This window comes from Salarias fasciatus, chromosome 5 (genome assembly GCF_902148845.1).
Source record: "Salarias fasciatus chromosome 5, fSalaFa1.1, whole genome shotgun sequence".
Classification (NCBI taxonomy): Eukaryota; Metazoa; Chordata; class Actinopteri; order Blenniiformes; family Blenniidae; genus Salarias; species Salarias fasciatus.
This window is the reverse complement of record NC_043749.1, coordinates 6,202,365-6,221,609: the sequence shown is the minus strand read 5'-3', so window position 1 is coordinate 6,221,609 and position 19,245 is coordinate 6,202,365. Positions and strand designations below refer to the sequence as shown.

At 45.3% G+C, this 19,245-nt stretch overlaps 1 protein-coding gene across 1 annotated transcript; it reads right to left on the bottom strand.

The window, feature by feature from the left end:
• Nucleotides 1–687: 687 nt before the first annotated feature.
• Nucleotides 688–18,021, bottom strand: LOC115389221 (G-protein coupled receptor 22-like). Its single transcript, XM_030092693.1, has 2 exons — nucleotides 17,943–18,021; nucleotides 688–2,396 (listed from the first exon to the last, which is right to left on the bottom strand). Exon 2 carries the CDS (start codon nucleotides 2,283–2,285, stop codon nucleotides 723–725), a length of 1,563 nt encoding a protein of 520 aa, XP_029948553.1. The 5' UTR covers nucleotides 2,286–2,396; nucleotides 17,943–18,021; the 3' UTR covers nucleotides 688–722.
• Nucleotides 18,022–19,245: the final 1,224 nt, after the last annotated feature.

The following is a 19,245-nucleotide window of genomic DNA, read 5'->3' as shown; positions in this document are numbered from 1 at the left end:
TGCAAAAAATCTCATGTAAACACTGAAACATTTCACTGAATAATAACAATGTGTGCAGTAGAAAAACTGTTTGAATCATCTGACACTTGGCCCTCTGACTCTTTCCTCACGAGTTGTGTTTTGTAAAAATCGGTTTTACGACTCACGTTAGCAAGCATCCAACATGTTCCCCTTTTTTGGTTCCGAATACACTGTGAACTTTCAGAGCAGAAATTAGACTGAGATAAGATTAAATACATTCAAAGAGTTCCATGTGTTAGAAGTGTATCCATGTAATTTTTCTTTCTTGTTTTAAAGCTGCCCGGGAGCGTCTGAGTGGGAGGCAGATCAAATCTTCTGCTGGCTAAACACATTCTTTTTGTACCCGTTACGTAAGCACCACTATGAGAACGCTCCCGTCATGTGACTCCATATGTAAATAGACTCGAGCATTTCACAGAGTGCGTACAACATTCACCTGTTTACATGTTGTGTGACTGAGTTCAGCTGCAGAGGAAGTGCCTGCAGCGCTGCACCTCCGCTGCTGCCCGAGGTGAGTGTTGGCCGCGTTGAGCAGTGGCTGGCTGCTGGTGGCGATAATAAAACATCCCCCTGAGGTGGAAATGTGTTTTTCACATTTCTTACCCCGGTGTCTCGCGTCAGTGAGCTTCATAATGGAACACACCTGTGACTCTGCTTTGTTTTTTCTTTAATTATCCCGGCCTGACCCACACGTTTCGGTCTCACAGGGCCTCGGCCAGGCAGCGGTCTGTGCCTTCGCTCGCCTCCAGTCTCACCTGCCGGCTGGTTTTTCTGTTCTCCACCCAAGAGTTGTGTATCACGGTGCCCCCTGGAGAGGGGTCGACCTGGAGCAGGGACACAACCCTCTTCTTGACCTTGGCACGCAGCGCGCGGCGCAGTTTCTGTCTCGTGAACGCGTAGAGCAGCGGGTGGGAGACAGTGGTGCCGTAAGCCAAGGCGAGGAACCAGAGGCGCAGGCTGACCAGCACGTCGCTGGGGCCGACGCTCAGGATCAGCACGTTGGTCACCGAGAGCGGCGCCCAGCAGCCCAGGAACGTGGTGATGATGATGAGGGACATCCTGAACACCCGCCTCTGACGCTCCCGCCGATCTCGGTGCCGCCTCACCGCCCGCCGCAGGGCGATGATGGCCGACACGGACGCGTGGACTCCCATCGTGGCTGGCATGGGCGTCGCGGCGCCGAGGTCGGTGGTGACGAGAGGGGCAGATGAGGAGAGGGCGGGGGGGGAGGTAGCAGTCGGGGTAGGGGACGGGGACGGGATGAGGGGAGGATGGCTGAGCTGTTTGGTACCGTCGATGGTGCACTGCTCCCCTCCCACCTCGCCGCCGTCAGCCATCCTCAGCCCTGCCCGCCTCTTTTTCTCTCTTCTGTGGCGCCCCCTGCAGGTGGGGGCCTTAAAGCGCTGGTTCTTCTTCATGTGGGAGCCAATGCGAATGTTCAGAGCTCTCAGTATTCTGGAGTAGGTAAACAGCATAACCGCCACGGTGGTGAAGAAGATAGGGACCTGCAGGATGAGATGGTAATACACTCCCAGGCCTGTGTGGTAGCCCTGCCCGCCCACACACAGAAGGGTCCGGTTACGCCACGCCGGCGTCGCTGTGGCGCTAACACTGCGCAAGGGCGAAGACAGGGGTGTGGCCTGCCCCGCCTCCTCGGGTCCCTCCTCATCCAACCACTGCACTTCCAGGAACGGGATGAAGAACACAGCGACCGATGTGACCCACACTGCGACCAGGAGCAGCGCCGCCCGCCGCGTGGTGAGCAGCCTGTTGGCCGGGCGCACCGAGATGTCATACCGATCCAGGCTGATGACCAGGATGTTGACGGCCGTGGCTATGCTGGCGAAGGTGACGCAGGCCTCGTGGAAGCAGCAGAGCAAGGCCAGATTCGGTCCGGGGGGCAGGAGCACGACCACCAGGGTGAGGGGCATGCACAGCACGCACACCGCCACGTCCAGGACGTGCAGGTTGACCGTCACCATGTTGCTCACCGAGTCCACCAGGTTGGACTGAGAACAGTAGAGCACAAGAACGGTCAAGTTGCTGCTGAAACCCAACACCAGCTCCAGCATGAGGAAGGCAGTGAGCGACACCTGGAAGCTGAGCGAGTACGGCATGTACCAGGAGGCGGGAGGGTAGGACAGGCCCTCTCCTCCTCCTCCTCCTCCTCCTCCTCCCTGCTCCTGAAGCCCTCCCAGACCGGCGGCCACTGTCCCAGCCCAGGCTGTGGTGGCTGGGCCCGAGGTGTAGCTGCCAGTCTCCATGACGACCTCTCAGTCCTCATATATTGTACCTGTCACGCCGCTGATGAGTTCCCATGATGCACCAGGCCGAGCTTCCGCGATGCGGGGATGAATAACAGCTTGATGACAGAGCTGGAGAGACGAGAACACAATGCAGACAGATGAGAAATGAACTGTGGGGAAGGGAATCAAAACACATTATTCTCTCTCGCTGCACGTCGGCGCTCTCAACACAAGTTTGGAAAGGAAAATCAAAACACAGAGATCATAACGCATTTACAAACAGGTATAAGTTATTCCTTCATCCATGAGGCATATATTAACTCCAGCACCAGTGGATTGAACATGTAGGTTAAACGATGGATTATGCATGATGTATTATTTCATCCTTCACTGGGGCTTGTATCAGTATCCCTGATTACCATTCTGGCTCCGGCGCAGTCTGGGACGTGCTCATGGCTGTCAGAAGTGAGGGCCACCACAGCGGGCCGTCACTAATGCATACTGGAGCTCCAGGAATGGGCAGATTTAATGACTCGTAAGTAATCAGACCCAGCGGCAATCAAATTGCCCTCGACGGATCGGCAAGAAAAACTCCGTTCATAAAGTTACGCACAAATTGGTCATAGTGTCTGTCTCAGACGGCAGTTGCAGACCATGTGGTTTTCTTTGAAGCTCCAAATGCCAACGGAGCACGTTTAATAAGTGCAGCGCAGTCTCGGCCACACTGACGACCACTTAAGCTGATTTATTTCAGCATTACTGTCACTTCTGAAGAGTTAAGACACTAAAACTAGAGTGGAAAAACTCAGAAGAGCACATCAAAACGTACCAAATTTCACCAGTCAGCCACGATGTGGATTAGAGAGTGAAGGAAAAAAAAAGGGCTTCAAGCAACTAAATCTACATTTAAAAAAAAATGTTTGTTTAATGTATTTTCTACTCAATTTTATAAGGTTTTCTTAGTGTTGGAGGTAATAGGGAACTATAATTTCTTTCCAAACTCGATATACAAACAGTACTTCAATATAAACAAACAAAATATGTAAAGGTATTGATTTGTGGTCTCAGGTGGAGTTGATCAATCGCTAATGTGTGCAGCAAGCCATCCACACTAACAGCAGTTATCCATCAGGAAACAGCTATACCGTTCATCCCACTGTGATTTCCATTCCCTTTAATTTTATGATACAATGTTTATTATGGATTTTTAGGAGAGCTGCGAGAGCATTGTGGAATATTTAAAATGCCAGACTAGCTATGCTGGAGTAAATATTCACCAAATTATGTTCCAGCTTTATGGTTTTCAGAATCTAACTCTAGACAGCAAATAGCTAGATTTCCATATCACATCTTACAATTAAAAATAGCTTTAGCTTTCATATTCTTGGTTGTGCCATCTAAAACGAACTCTCCAATTATTTGAGATGAAGCTCAACTGGTCGAGTCACAGTTGCTGTGATGTTTTCACTTCAACCGTTGAGAGATTTAAAGAGTATGAGGTCCGTTTAAAGAGTCCAATATATGGATTCACATCAGGTCTGATGTATCTTCATCGGTCTGGGTTTGAGGAAACGAAACCTGGTGTACTTAGAACAGTTTATATGTTTAAGAATGTTCGAGGTGCTGGAGGCATCTTTAGAGACAGGGCGAGGAGCTCAGTCACCAGGGAGGAGCTCGGAGTAGAGCCGCTACTCCTCAACATCGACAGGAGGCAGCTGAGGTGGCTCGAGCATCCGGTTAGGATGCCTCATGGACGTCACCCTGGGGAGGTGTTCCAGGCATGTCCCACTGGGAGGAGGCCCCGGGGAAGACCGAGGACACGTGGAGGGACTATGTATCTCGGCTTAAGTGGGAGCATCCCGGGATCCTCTAGGAAGAGCTGGAAGAAGTGTCTGGGGACAGAGAACTCTGGGCATCCCTGCTTAGGCTGCTACCCTCACGACACGGCCCCGGATGAGCGGTAGATGATGGATGGATTGATGGATGGATGGAGATAAAGTTTTATATATAAACAGTTTATCCTCAGGAGTACAAGGTTGAATCTTGGTTTGCTTTGAAGATTTTGGCTTTGATTAAGAAATATTCTTTTTCTTTTTTTTTTTTTTTTGTCCAAGGGGATGTGAAAGGGTCAGGAGCTCCTCAGTGACACTGTGTTTGTTAAAATTTGACCTCAAAGTTTTATTTCGAAAGATTGAATAGCGCAGTACAAGGGAAATGTGTCTGGCTACCGAAGTATCTTTGAGCTTGACGAAATCTGGTTCAACTCTGAGAGCAATCTTAAACCTTGAGAAAGAAAACGAATTGTGTCCAGTTTTTAAAGAGCTCATCAGACTTGGTATGATTCACTCTCAGTCGGTTGACTTTAAGTTGAGCACATGCACACTATAATAAACCTCCAATGCAGTGATTCCCCATGGCAACCACAGGGGGAAAAAAAAGCAGTCCACGTCTATGTCATCGGCTACAATGAGCACATATTCAGAATACAATCGGCTGCAGAGACAAAGAGAAGACAAAGAGATGCGAGAGAGGATACAGTGTGAGTCATTGAGTCGCATTTAATCACAATTGAGTCCAGTCTATAAAGATGCGAGTTAATAAGTTGAAGGAACGCCACTCTTTTTGTCCTCTTTCATTTAGTTTAATAAGACATGGTGACAAAACACGTCTGGTAGCATTTGAAAGTGGAAGAAAAGTTCTATTTCAGTCAGACCTACATGCTCGTGGGGGCCTCGTTTTTCAAACACAGGAGGCAGAAGGAAGTGTCAAACGCTTACAAACATGCTGCTTCAGCCTCATTCAGAAAAAATACATTCAGAGTTTTAAAATCCATCGTGTGATTTGTTGTTTTTAGATTTTTATCGTAGCATCTGACTTTTACCCCACATTGTCTCATTCCATTATTTTTCCAGCTCCTAGCATCAGTTACAGATATGCGTCTGCTGGTTATTCAGTCAATTAAACGGCGCTATCTCTACACGGAAAGGCTCTCATATTCGAAGATATGTGTGCAAAGCGCACACCACATTGCTCTCACCACTGTGACAAACTATATCACTGTGTGAGCAGACAAACAGCCTGTTTTTCAGGTTCGGGAAAAAAAATAGGATTACTCAATTTTTATTGAGGAAAACTATTGAGCAGGTTAAGTTCACTTTTCAGGACATTATCTAAGCTCTTTTTGTAAAACAGATATTCTGGTTTCCCCTGAATCTGATTTAAGTTGTACTGAAATGTCTTTAAACCTGCTGTTTCATCTATTTTAATTACCTGAGATTGAGAATATGTGTTACAATCTGCATACACTCTGCCTCATCTCCTCTGGAGGCAAACAAAAACCGGTGAGACGTGAAAGATCGCAGAACACATAATGTCGACGTACAGGAGTCAGACATGTGATTCATCCTCTCTTTCATCCACAGACACGTGTCAGATCGATGTCGTGTATGCGCTGCGTTGCTAAACTGAGACAGGTCAGGAGTGTGTGGGTTACCGATCTGTGGAGGGTGTGTGTCTAATAATGTTGATTCTACTGTATGCATTATGCAAACCAGCGGTCTGAATGGTGCTTTGCAGCCAAAGGAGACTATGGAAAGGGAGGAACACGTTTTGTGCAAACTTCTAAAGAGCTGCTGACGTAGTTATGTATGGTTAATATAAGATACATGAATTCAAACCGGAGCATCGTGTGAGCTTGATGCTGTTTAAGAACATACAATAGATAAATAGATTTTGCTGTTGTTGTTAAGGTTTGGCAGTGTGACAGCTTTTCAGAGAAGTCGTGAAGGTGGACGGCAGATACAGTCATACCTTTGATAGCTTTTGTAAGCAGCAAGCTAAATTTAACTTTTGTTTGGTGTTTCTCAAAGCAGCACCGCATCGGTTTGTAACACACAGATCATCCAGCCCTCGCTTTAACTGACATTACAAAGAGAACAAAAGCACTGAGAGTAGAATTTCCACATTTGGGCTCGACTTCATGATTGCAGCACCGAAAACCGAGTGCATTTAATTAAATACTGTATTAAAGTACTTTTTTTTTAGGAATCTGTATGTTTCTCTATCAAAACTACAGTATCATCTTTAACAATAAAGGTTCTGTTACATTGCATCTTAATTTGACGATAAAACTGAGCTCAATATTGAGGACTAAAGAAGAGATTGATGATTTTGACTTCTAAGACCACTGAAGGACTGCTGTCAGGGTTCCATTACAGATCTTTCTGAATTCGTAAATCCGCCCCTAAACAGTGGCATTTTGCTCCCTTAAACTTTTCACATTGTTCCGTTATTGTTCATACAATTCAGTCTTAAACAGTTTTATTCATCTTAGGTTTGAGATCTGCTGTTGTCGATGGAGAAACGTATTTTAATGCCAAACAGGTGAAAATGAAACAAAAAAAGCCTCAAAAAGAAAATGTCTGAAAGATAAAGGGAGTAAGGGAGCACAATCCAAATGAACAAGGAAGCGGGAAGACTGAAGTTTACACAGAGCCTCTACATTTTCTGAACTCGCACTGTTCATCCCACAGCATTTTCAAAAAAACGTAATTTCCCAAACCCTCGTAAAAACCATAGTAGTAGCTACTGTGGGCATGCCAGTCCTCTAGGTGGCAGTGTAAACAGACGCATGAAGCCATGCTGGCAACTCAGGACTGTAAATACAGAATGATAATCTCCTTTTCATCCTGTCTACATGCAAACGGAAAAACAGGTTTTTCCAAATGTCCACTTCGGCTGGAGCTTTCAGAGATAATCTTTGGTGACTTTTAGCTTCATTTACATGTGAACAAAAAGCCCAAATGCGACGTTTTTGCTCGGTGTAAATGGTGTAAATGCTGAGGCTCAGGAGCACAGACACACAGTCAGAGAAACGCAGACAGACTGACAACCAGAGCAGACGAGAAAAGCCACCAGGTGATAATAACCACAGTCAGGCACAGGTGAAAGACAGCGGGTCGGGGAGTCAAACACATGGAGAATCCATGTCCCGTTAATACGACAACAAAAATGAGTGAAAATGGTGACATTTCAGTACTTTTTTTTAACACGAAAACGAAGCCACAAAACACCCAAAACAATGATCAATGTAAACTCCATCCAAAGTGGAGATTTCACGTTTGCATGCAGACAGTTCAGGATGGAGTTTAACGCCACACCAGCGTCATCAGCATCACGTGTGCTGTCTGCGTTCGCAGGATTCTGATGGGCTGAGTTGATCACAGACGATTTATGGATGAAGACGCACTCACATTCCTACATACGGCAATTTATTGAGAGCAATCAAGCCTCAAAAGCATTTCTTTGCACTGCAAAAACTGAAAGAAACACATGACACTTGAAGAAAAGGCAAACTCCACAGAGACAGGCTGTGCACTCTGCACTGCTCTGTTAGAACAATCAGATCAGAGAAAAGACGTCTGAAACCTTAAAATAGCATTTGTCTACCTGATTTGTTTTGACTCTTTTCCTGCACTGTTCAGATCTCACAACCCGCTGCATATGAGAGAATCTTTATGTAAAACTATAAATAACCTGTAAAAGCTTGAACACAGTAAAGATGAGTAATCAGTGACGTAGATAAATTCACTGGTGATCAGAGAAGTAGATCACATTCTAATGCCCACACATGGCAACTGCACTGGAGTATTTTTACATTGTTCTATTGATAATTCTCTCACTATTGCTCTTTTCTTTTTTTTCCTGAACGCTGTACTCAGTTTAAACACCGGCAGCCGCTTGTTGAGCGGTACAAGAGCCAAAGTGTAAAACAGTGCAGCCCCTCATTGATTAGTGAGCAGCAACTAATTGCAGCAGTGAGAAATCGATTGAATAATCAAAAATAACAGAGTCTTCTCCTGCGTTGAGAAATTTCTGCATGGAGCGCTTCTGATATGTTTGATGCGCGCGAGGTGAGGGCGCACGACAACGAACAACACAACAAATCAACTCTCACATATCAACCTCTGCTACACTCCACTCCGGCAACACGACGTGCGGTTGAGTGATGGACTCATTTTCTCTCAGTTTCTGTTGCCACAGCAACCATACTATAAGGGGACGAGATTAACGAGGGCATGGGTGCTACGGCACTGAAGTGTGGGACACCGAGTTCTTTGGTTACAACACGTATGGTGGCAGCGAGGGAGCGACGTGGTGGAGTTAAAGGAAAGTCTCTCCGGCGACGAATTCCTTCTTAATCATAATGTTAAAGGACGGTTTCTGTTGTTTGTCGTTTGAAGATGAATGACAGAGTTTTAAGAAAACAGTCAAAATTAAATTTAAATATTTAGTTTGAGGTCAAAATGTGTCTACAGTGCAATTGCAAGAGTGAAATCAAACACAACCATAATGGCCATTACAAACCCCCCCTGAGAGCAGGAAGCCTCATCGTTGGACTATTTCAGTAATACCAGCTCTTTCTAGACTTCATGGAAAATACGCAGGTTCCCCATTTTGTAACTCATGTCAGAATAATCATCTGTGGTCCAATTTATAGCTGTTTCTCCGGGGGATGTAAAGAAAAGTGAAAGGAAGTGAAGCCAAAAAAAAAAAAAAAAAAGAGATGAAGTGGGAAAAGCATGGGGTGAGGAAAAGCTGTGAGCGGAGAATTGATGGGGCTTATGAGTGCAGCCCTGCAGCCACTCTGCCCGACTCATGTTGGAGGTTTCCAGCTGGTCCGGCCGTGATCAGACTGTGTGATTGCCATCAGAGGGCAGAAGGGATTTTGGATGGGGCCTCGGGGGGGCAGTGGAAATGGCGATCTCTGGGAGAGGCTGTGGATTCTTTGTTTAAAAGTGCGAACGCGTCACGCGGACACGGGGAACCTGAAAGGCCCGCGGCAGATCCGAGGGAAGATCGTCGACAGCGCCGGACCAAAGGAAGTCATAGAGAAGGGCGGACCAGACACGCTGGTAAACAAGATGTCCCAGGGAGCAGAGGTGGCAGGGGCTTTTTTTTTTCCACTCTGCAGACTTACATCAGCCCGCCGGTAACTGCTTCTGGTTTCCTGGTTGCCTCCAGTCCCCAAAAGGCCGCCTCAGTCCCAATAGACTGCACTCATGATTGCCTCGGTGAAAAGCTGCATGATGACGGCAGTATGGATGTTGAGCACAGAAAAGGTGGACACAATGTCAAAATCCCAGGCGAAAAGCACTCTGGTGTAAAATCAGGACACCAAACCGCCATCAACACGTTACAGGAAACGATTCGCCGCAGAACCTTGCTTGAACAGAGGTGCAGCATCGATGCGGTTTGGCTGGGGGTTCTTTTTGAAACTGTTAATTTACATGAGATTTCTAAATGCAACACAGTTTATCCTCTCTTTGGACTAAAAGCCTTGATCTCAAAGGGCTCTCGTGTGATGCAGATGTGTGAAAAATCAATCAGCGTGACCCTGCTTGAGCTGGAGTGCCTGCTGTCTGACCCTGGAGAACGCCGTGCTGTTTCACGCCGTTTCACGCTTTTCCTTCATTCTCAAGCCGCTTATTAGGAATCCTCTTTGGCTCTGTACAATCTCACATCAGCAGGGTGGAGGGGGGGGGGGGTGTAGATTGGGTTTGTACGACGCCTCTCATTTCTAAAAGCCACACCTCCTCTCTCTCTCTCTCTCTCTCTCTCGAAACTACCTGTGTGTCAAAGGCGGCCGAGTGTGAAAGCAGGTGCATTTCTTAAGACGCTGCGCTAATTAAGTCGCGTGAGAGCGCAGGGTGCTCAGCAGGGAGCAGGGAGCGCTCCAGGTGATGCAGAGGACCACAAAGGTGAGAGCAAGGTTAACGGAGGAGGCGCAGACAATGGGGTTCAATCTGAGAGCAATTACATGTTTTTACTTCACACCCCGGAGAGAATTGCGACATATCTGACCTTGATAATACTGGAATATGATTTTCCAGCTTTGATTGCTCAAGAGGGATACGTTCAGGGACATGTGCTGCAAGCCAGATAAAATGCTCCGCCTCAAAAACGACGACGCAGCTAACCAATGCTTTTCTAATCCTTACAAATGACTTGTTCTTCCTGAATAAATCCACGACTGTGAAAGCAGACAGGTTGTGTGTTGCAGGGAGGTGACGTGCCCGCCTGGTTCTTGGCTGGGAGGACGCTGTAACTTTCTGTACTCCGTCTGCTGGCTGAGAAAGCCGCTGTGTCGGCCAAGGAGCAGTTCCAGCATTTAACTTTCAAAGGCGCATGTGCCTCTGCACTTTGGGTTACGTGCAAATTATAAAAACAACATAAACTGTGGTGCTTAGTGAGGTGTGGGTTTAATTACTTTGCTACTGCTCTGTGTGGAGCAGGGCTGTTAAACTCATTCAGGGGGAACACGACGCCCCCTTTTGAGCTCAGTAACCTGCAAAATAACAGCAATTACAAAGAGCCCGTTTGTTTTAGTGCAAATAAATACAAGTACATGAAATTATAATCAGAGGGGAATGCACTCATCCTCTCAGTCTGACTCTACTTATCAGTGTCTTATTTCTTCAAACCAGAAGAAACACTGAAGTGCTTTGTAAATCAATGTCTCTAAAATGCACAGTCCAGTACAAATTGCTACAGAACAAGCCTTTTTGTGACAACAACACAAAGCTATTCGATGTTTGACATTTTCGGTGCTGAAATTTACATTCAGCTTCATGCAGAATGCGAACACATTCATTTCGTCCTGCACGGCACTCCACATCCAATCTGATTCCCAAACTCTAATCCTGTGCACAATAAAACAGATCTGTTCCCTCGAGGTGGGCAAAAGTAATTTTGGGAGATGGAGAAAATCCATGCATGTTGGAGGAACACTTCTCCACAACAGAACCCCAGAACGCCAGAGTGTAATCCCACAACATAATGGACACATTTCCACTTTAACGGCGCATCAAAGCCTCGGCGGGGAGGTGAATTCACCGAGCGGCGCTCGCGCACAGCCGCTCGCCTTCCACACACATCTGAGTGAAACTCCGCAACCTTTCCTCCCCGGGTGTAGGAAGACAGGACGTGTGTGACAGGAGGCTGTATGGCATGTATAATTGAACAGCTATAGACAGATCAGTGTATCCCAGAAGCAGCGGCTCAAAGATTAAAAAGATGAATGGCAGTGGAGATAATCTCACTATTCCTGCGAGACAAGCTGATGTAACAGGCTGTCAAAATGACACGGTTCACGAGAAGAAAGGAGAAAGGATTACATCTTAATGTGCGGTTTTTATTGGACTGCTGTAAAAAGAAAAAGAGTGACTTTTATGATCCACGCTACCAAATGGCTGTGGTTAAACAAGACTTATGGCAGCTCTGGTTTTGGACGTCTCTTCCTTCCAGGGCTGCCGAGTGACTTTCTGAAGATACAGCTTCACTTGTCTGTCATAGAAAAGTCCAGACTTCACAGAAAGGCCGCGATAAGATAGAGAAGCACAATGCTACTTATGACCTGCTTTTGTGTTCAGAAAATTATTTCATCACAGTGTGAAGGCTGTGAGACATTTGTGTCCCTTGGAGCCGGACAATCTTCAGCTCTCCATTGAGTTAAGACAGCAAGGTGTCATTTCTTTCCCTAATTTGTAAAATTATTATTATTATTATTATTATGATCATTATTATTATGATCTGGCTGCACAATAACGGACTGATGAGCGCTCTCACTTCACTGCAGGTAGCTCAAATACCTACTGGGGCCTTTCTGTGTGTGTGTGTGTGTGTGTGTGTGTGTGTGTGTGTGTGTGTGTGTGTGTGTGTGTGTGTTTGAGTGTCTGTGTGTTTCCTCCAGGCACTCCTGTTTCCCCCCTCAGCTCAAAAACATCCATGTGTCGTTAATTGTTGATCTTAAATGCCCCCCCCCCCACTTTTTATTTAGCATAACTGATAAATAGAAAGTAGCTTACACATGAAATCATTCAGAATTGTGTTATATCTGCTCTTCTTAACCTATGTTTATCTACAACAACTGGTAGTCATGGAAACAAAGTCCAGTCCTGATGACATCACTGCTCAAATTGTCGATGTCATGAAGAGCTCAAAGCTAAATCAGTACCTCACGCTACAAAGAACCAGAAATCCGTCACTATTGTCCAAGACAGCGATAGGAGCAGATAGAATCCACAGTCGGTCCCAATTTGGTAGAGTAAGTTTGTTCAGAGCAGGTTTCACAAAGTACTGGAGAGATGGAAGACGAACACACAGTCCCCTACTGGCAGTACGACTTCCCCTCCGACAAGGAGATCAGGGAGAGAATTTTGATGAATCAGAAGAAGAAGAAAACGATTCTCGACAGGCTGAGATCGTTTTATCACAAGTGTTTAGGATATAATAAGATTTAAAGTCCGTTAGAGGAAATACAGCCCGGTCATTCTGAGATGAATTAGCATGTTCTCCCTGAATGTGTAGGTTTCCGCCAGGTGCCCCACTTACAAAAAAAAAAAAAAAAACAGCATGTAATTAAAAAAAAAAAAAAATAGAAAAAATTATGTTCCAGGGGAAAGGAATGGCCGGGCTTTGCTGAAAAGAGTTAGAATGTTAGTTAGAAAGAAAGAAAGCAGGAGTTAGAATTTTAGTTAGAAAGAAAGAAAGACTTAGAATGTTAGTTAGAAAGAAAGAAAGAGTTAGAATGTTAGTTAGAAAAAATTAGAACGTTAGAAAGAAGAAGGAAAGAGTTAGAAAGCCTCAGGGGCTTGGGTTTTGTCCGGGGGGCTCTGGTTCACCCAACTAAAAATAAATCATTTAATAAACAGTGATACTGTGTGTGTCTGTGTGTCAATGTGATTCGTTCGATTGTTTTTCTATTTCATTGTTTTCTGTACTAGGATTATTTTGGAGTCCATTATGAGTCAGAGGGGACACCAGCCCTTAACTTTCACCCACATGTGAAAGGTGTGAATGTGTGGTTGTTTTGCTGCTGTGTGTGTTTCCTGCCCTCACTCACTGTCAAACAATCAAAATGTTCAATCAGATTAATCACAGGGTTGTGGTGGATCCATTTTTGATTAATCACGATTAAATGGAATTCATTTTTGAATCTAAATTAATCGCATTACATTTCGTAGGAGCAAACAGACTCAAGAAAAAAAATTCAATATTTATACACTTAACATGTTTATTAGACACCTATAAAGTTAATTTTAGCAAAAAAACTGGTCTGTTACTCCTTTATCTTCTAAAACGACATGGATTTTTCAGGGATTTTGAGTCGTTGTGCACTGCAGATGTTTTAATTGCATTAAAAATTTCAATCAGATTAATCCTGATGATGGATTAATCCACATTAGCTTGTCTGTTATTGTTGTTGTCATTATCATCCAGGAATTAACAGTTAAACTGCATGTGGCTGTTTAAATCTTGGTCTGGGTTGACTCCTGCTGCGGTTCTCAGCACATTAGCAACCCGTAAAGGAATGTGGATCTGGGGGAGATCGGGGGTTTGAAGGTTTATCGCTGAGTGGAAACTTTGAGCTGCTTTTTACTTTATGAAATTTGATTCATTGATTGATCAAATCATTGATTCTGAGAAATGTAATGTCTGTGAAAACCTGCACATTTCTCTGCATTAACCAGACTGACGGACAGGCTCCGATTCTCCAGGAATCACCGGCTTACGCCAGTTTAAGGGAAAACCTGTGCTTCTTCATTAGGATGCAAAGTTATGCAGCAAGGTGCCTGAAAATCTAATCAGACCGTCAAGTCAACCCGGAGGAAGCTGCAGGGAAAGTCGGGAGCTCCTGTCATTAACTGTTGGTCTGAGAGACGCATGTCGCCATGACGGCCGGACCGAAAACACACAAAAAAGAGATCAGGACGACCGTTTGATGATCACGTTTCATTTTGACGCCATGAGAGAAAAAGTGTTGCTCACACTCACAAGGGATTTTTTTTTTTTAATAAACTCATTAAAATGGCTTCCTCTCCCCATTTGGAGTCTTATCTGCCATCTTTGTGACAAAAAAAAAAGCTGCTCCATCCAGTCGTCATGATAATACCGCCACAAATCGCACAGATTCTCATTGAACATTTCTTCAGATAAAGCAGCGCAGGGAAAGATCAAGGGGAATGGAGATGACATCTCCGGAGCCTAACAGTCCGCAGTGCGAGGCGGGGGGGGGGAGGCTGAAGCCAGCACGAGGACAGGGAACATGTACATTCAGTCTGTACAATAAACACTCACCAGTGTGTGTGTGTGTGTGTGTGGACGGGTGTAAATAGACTCCCCATTGAGACATCAAGCTTTTGATATGAGCGTTCTCTGGAGTCACCGTGCCATGACGGAGACAAAATGTCATGTCGGAGCAAAACATTCGCTGGCCGCTGCTCATCCTCGGCACAATTGGGCCGAGAGAGCGAGGCACGCACAAGAGCGCACGCCTGTGTCACTGCACACACACACACACACACACACGCAGCTACAGTGGAACAGCAGGACACCTGCTGAGTCTTCAGTAAGTGGCTGTGTGCGTGTCGGTGAAAGCGGAGAGGAAGATGTAAATGACGGCGGTGTAAACGCTGCTGGGAGATTAAAGGTGTCACAAATGCAGACTAACTGCGTCGTCCTCAGATGGAATTATCTATTAGCTGCTTTCAATACATCGTGACTTTGAGCTTCACATTTACTAGATCCAGCGTTCATATTATTGTTAGTATTGTTTACACTCCACTTTACCCACAGTCAAGTCGTTGTTTTCATGTCAGACTGAACAGAGTCAGACAGTGTGACCAATGCAGCTACAGGTAAATCAATAAATGACACTCAGTGGTGTGTATTAATTCCAAATTTAAGAATAAAGTTTAGTGTCTAGTGTGAGTACTGTTTTCTCAAAGATTATCACCAGTTGTCTTTTTTTTAGTTTCCTCCCTCAGTCCAGGGTTGAGGTTAATTGGTGACTGGAAATAAATCAATCAATAAATCAACCAAGCATAGAAGACAGACACATGTTTGAGCTGTTTCTGTGTGCAGCGCCGGGTGTTTCACTCTTTAAACATTTAAAGGATTGTGCTTGTTTCATTCCTGAGCTGATAGTTTATCACTCTGAAGATGCTGCTGTGTCTACAGTTTGAATTTTTTTCATCCTTCAGCCAAAAAAGAAAATAAGAACAAATTCAACTCAAGGTTCATTGGGGGAAAAAAAAAAACAAACCAGCTTATGATTTTGTACTTTTGACCCCCTGAGTAGAAAGATGTCTCGCCATCCTAATAACCATCAAATAATGTGCCAAATATTGCACAGGGATGAAAATAAACTTAACATGTAGAACTCATTAAATCACATGATATACTTTGTTGTGAATAAAGTGTTCACAGTATTCAGTGTGTAAATCTAACTGGGGCAGGTTCCTGAGCTACAGCTGTATACATCACTGCAGTGATTCTTTCTGATCAAGACAGAAATATTTTTGTCTCGTTTCACACAGCAACACGGGAGAAGCTCGGGGGGGAAAAAAATCACGAGAGCATGAAATATAGATAAATCCACAGAGTGAAAAAAAAGAGTAAAATCAAGAAAAACTCCATTTTAAAATAACTTTTATCAGAAAACTCATCTTTAAAATCTTTTTATATTCACATGACGCCCAGAGAAGAACGATAGGATAACATGCAGACGCCCATTAAAGGCACTTATTGGCATTTTTGCCCCCGACCAGAATTCAGTGGGTGCCGAGAAATAAATCCATTATTCAGGCAGACTTTTCAAGTGGTAGATTGGCAATTCAGGTTTGAGCAAATCGTGCAGGCTCTCACTGAGGGCCTTTATGTTGTCCTGTTACCTGAATTATTCATGGCAGAGTAGAAATATGAACCTGAAATAGCCAGCTGTTGAAAACCTTCGCTAGGTGTAGAGAAGGAGGAGCTGGAAGACCAGGAAGCAAGAAAGGATGTGCGTTCTTCCTGGTGAAGGTGAAAACTGATGAGGCGACTTAACTGCACAAGGAGGCAATTAGAGGAAGGTTAATCTGCTTGGTGAACGGCAGGAAAGAAGATACAGTCTCACACACACACACACACACACACACACACACACACACACACACACACACACGCAAACACAGCAGTGTCCAGCAGGGCTCGGTTTCCATCCTTCATGTTCACAATCAAAGCTGTCGGCGGCAGAACACAGGGCCGGCGTGGCGGAGACACAGCTCAGTCCCATCGCTTTCATCAAGACTTCTCTCTTTCTCTCTGCTTTCGTCCACCTCCACACGGCCGCCTCCAGCCCTCCCTCCTCCGTCCCTCCCCATCTCGCCTGCTGCGTCTTACTCGTTTAGTTTCACTTTCACGGTGTTTGTTGTCGCTACGTTTGTCTTTTTAGGGATTTTTTTTTTTGTTTTTGGCTTTTCGACGACTCGTGGCCTGTGATGAGCAGCTGATGCAGTGTGGACAGGAGCTCACCGATCCCCGGTCTGCTCATTACTGATGGCTTTGATTCAATCCATGGTGATGTTTCTGTGCTTGCTTCATGCTGTGGCTGCCTGGCGTCTCTCTGCTCCTCAGTAGCCCCTGTTCAGGTCATCCTCGGTGACCTCTCACCCTAGGTTGTGTTGGTTGTGTCTTGTTCCTTCCCTCCTCTGTGTATACTCATGCGCTGTATTCAACTGTCAGTTCAAGTCTTTGCTTTTTCATTCCCTATCCAAAAGGCTGTGAACTGAACCGTCCCTGCTCCCCCTGAATTTACTGTTCGATTTGTATCCGCTGCAGCTTCACGTCTGTAATAATCGATCGAATGTGCCGTTGCTGCGCTCTATGCTCTATTGGGTGCAAATTCTCTACAGAAAAGCATCCTGAATGAACACATCGGGGTTACTTTCGAAAACTGACCGACTGTCAGATGCTGTCCATCAGTTTTAGTGCTCAATGGACTGGCTCAAACACAACAATACTACTGACCCCGCCAAAGATTCACGTTTGAGAATCTGAAACCAGGTTTGTCTTGCAGAAGAGTTTACACCCACAACTATTTTAGGTAACCGTTAAAATTAAAACCTCTGAATTCAATTCTCATTTATCAGCAGTAAAGACACAATACATTAAAAAAAGAAAGAGATCACAGCCACACTCAGCAATAACAGGTGCTTACAGGCAGTGAAACCACATTTTAAAGATCTGCCAGGATATGATACGATAGTCCCTAAAGCTGTTACACATTAAAAGATGGCAAACACACCCAGAGCCTCCAAACAGACAGCCAGCCAGTGTGATGTGCACGGAGAGATGTTTCCAGCGGACTGCAGGGAGGACTCCCCGGGGAGCGTGGGAGAAATACACAGCCTCCGAGCCCGTAACTGTGTCAAGCACCCACTCCCACATAAAGCCTCTGGTTTCTAATAAAACCCGCATTCCTCTCTTAAATCGATATTTCATGTAGCTCTTTGTGCCAAACAACAACAACAACAACAAACAGCGCTGAAAGGCTCCAGGTACCCAGGCTTTGGCCAAATAAACAAAAGTATGCATGCAGTTGAATTTTAGTCATAAGAGCTGAACGGATGCACGATTGTTGATGTTAATCTGTGTATAAAGTTAAGCAGATGCATTTTCAGAAGTTTCACAAGTGTTTTAATGGGTGAAATGAAATGATGGACTGCTGTGCCAAATGGTTGTCAGGGTTGTTCATCTTCACATGAAACAGTCCACCTCTGCAGGAGTAAATAAGTTCTTTTTTTTTTTTTTTTAATTGAACCTTTTAGAGCATACTTTCTGGGAGAAACTTACCTTTGCCTTCTGAAAGCGCGCTCAGCGATCCATGCGCGCAGCCTGCGCGTGTGGATGAGCGGCGTGGCGTCCCTCCGGTGCTGTGGTGGAGCGCAGCGCAGCCGCGCACATGCTCCGCGGCAGCAGCTCCAACGCCGAGCTCCGACAGACACACAGCGACTCAGAGAGAGAGAGGGAGAGAGAGAGGAGAGCTTAGGCTGCTGCTGCTGCATCCACCGAGGACCCTCCTGTCAGGATGACTCCATCTGAATGACTGAGGGAGGAGGAGGAGGAGGAGGAGGAGGAGGAGGAGGAGGAGGAGGAGGAGGGAGGTGCCAAATCTACTACCAAGGTCATTCAGATTAAAATACATCCCAAAATGATTACATTTGGAAAGCTATTTCCTTTACATATAAGTGTGTCGTGCATTGAACACTGGAAATTGAACTTTCAGCATATTTTCACTGTGGATTTATATTTTTATCACCATACCTTTGAAAGAAAAGCAAAAAAAAGTTGAGACACTGTATTTTTGGGTGAAGGGAAACACTGAGCACTACTCTTACCAAGACTGCTCCAGGTTCGAGCTGCTGGCCTCTCTATGTGGGGTTTGCACCTTCTCCCTGAGGTGCATGACGAATCTTTGTGTTCGTTTCCTCCCACGGCTCAGAGAACATGTCTGACTCCAAGTTGAAGGAGAATGGTATTTTTTAAATTTGAGTGAACCTTCAGTTATGAAGAAAAAAACAAAGGAAATGTCACATTTTGTGTGAATGACAGATGCATCTTTAGGATGTCTGTCGTTCCATTACTCTTGAATACTCGTACAGCGAGACGCAGCTTAAAGCAGCAGAGCTCCTCAGCGTGATCCCTGTGACTCACTCCACTGCTCGCCACAGAATGGGACGTGGCCAGTATTCGTGTTGGACTTGGCATGTGGGTGTGCAAACTTGAGTTCACAAATTCATTATTGATGCGCATTGCACTTTAAACGCCTCCATTTCTTGATATATTAAAGAAGTTAATTTTTTCCTCTCTTGTATTTTGTAAAAATATGAAGCAACTGGAACTAAAAGGAGAAACACAAGGTAACTGGAGGATGAGGCAGAGGGGAAGCGGACCGAGTCGCAACTGAAATCTAAACCTCTTGACGTTGATCTTCTTTGAGTTGTATCAGACGGCCAATTTGGATCGAATCCGTCCTTGCGTTTGCTGCCACCTTCCTCGACAGGATGCCCAAAGTGGCACTTCTTTCGGCAGCCGACGCCATCTTCTCTCTGGGTATAATGGCGTTCTTCCGTCCCCCTCGGGCCCCCCCCCCCCA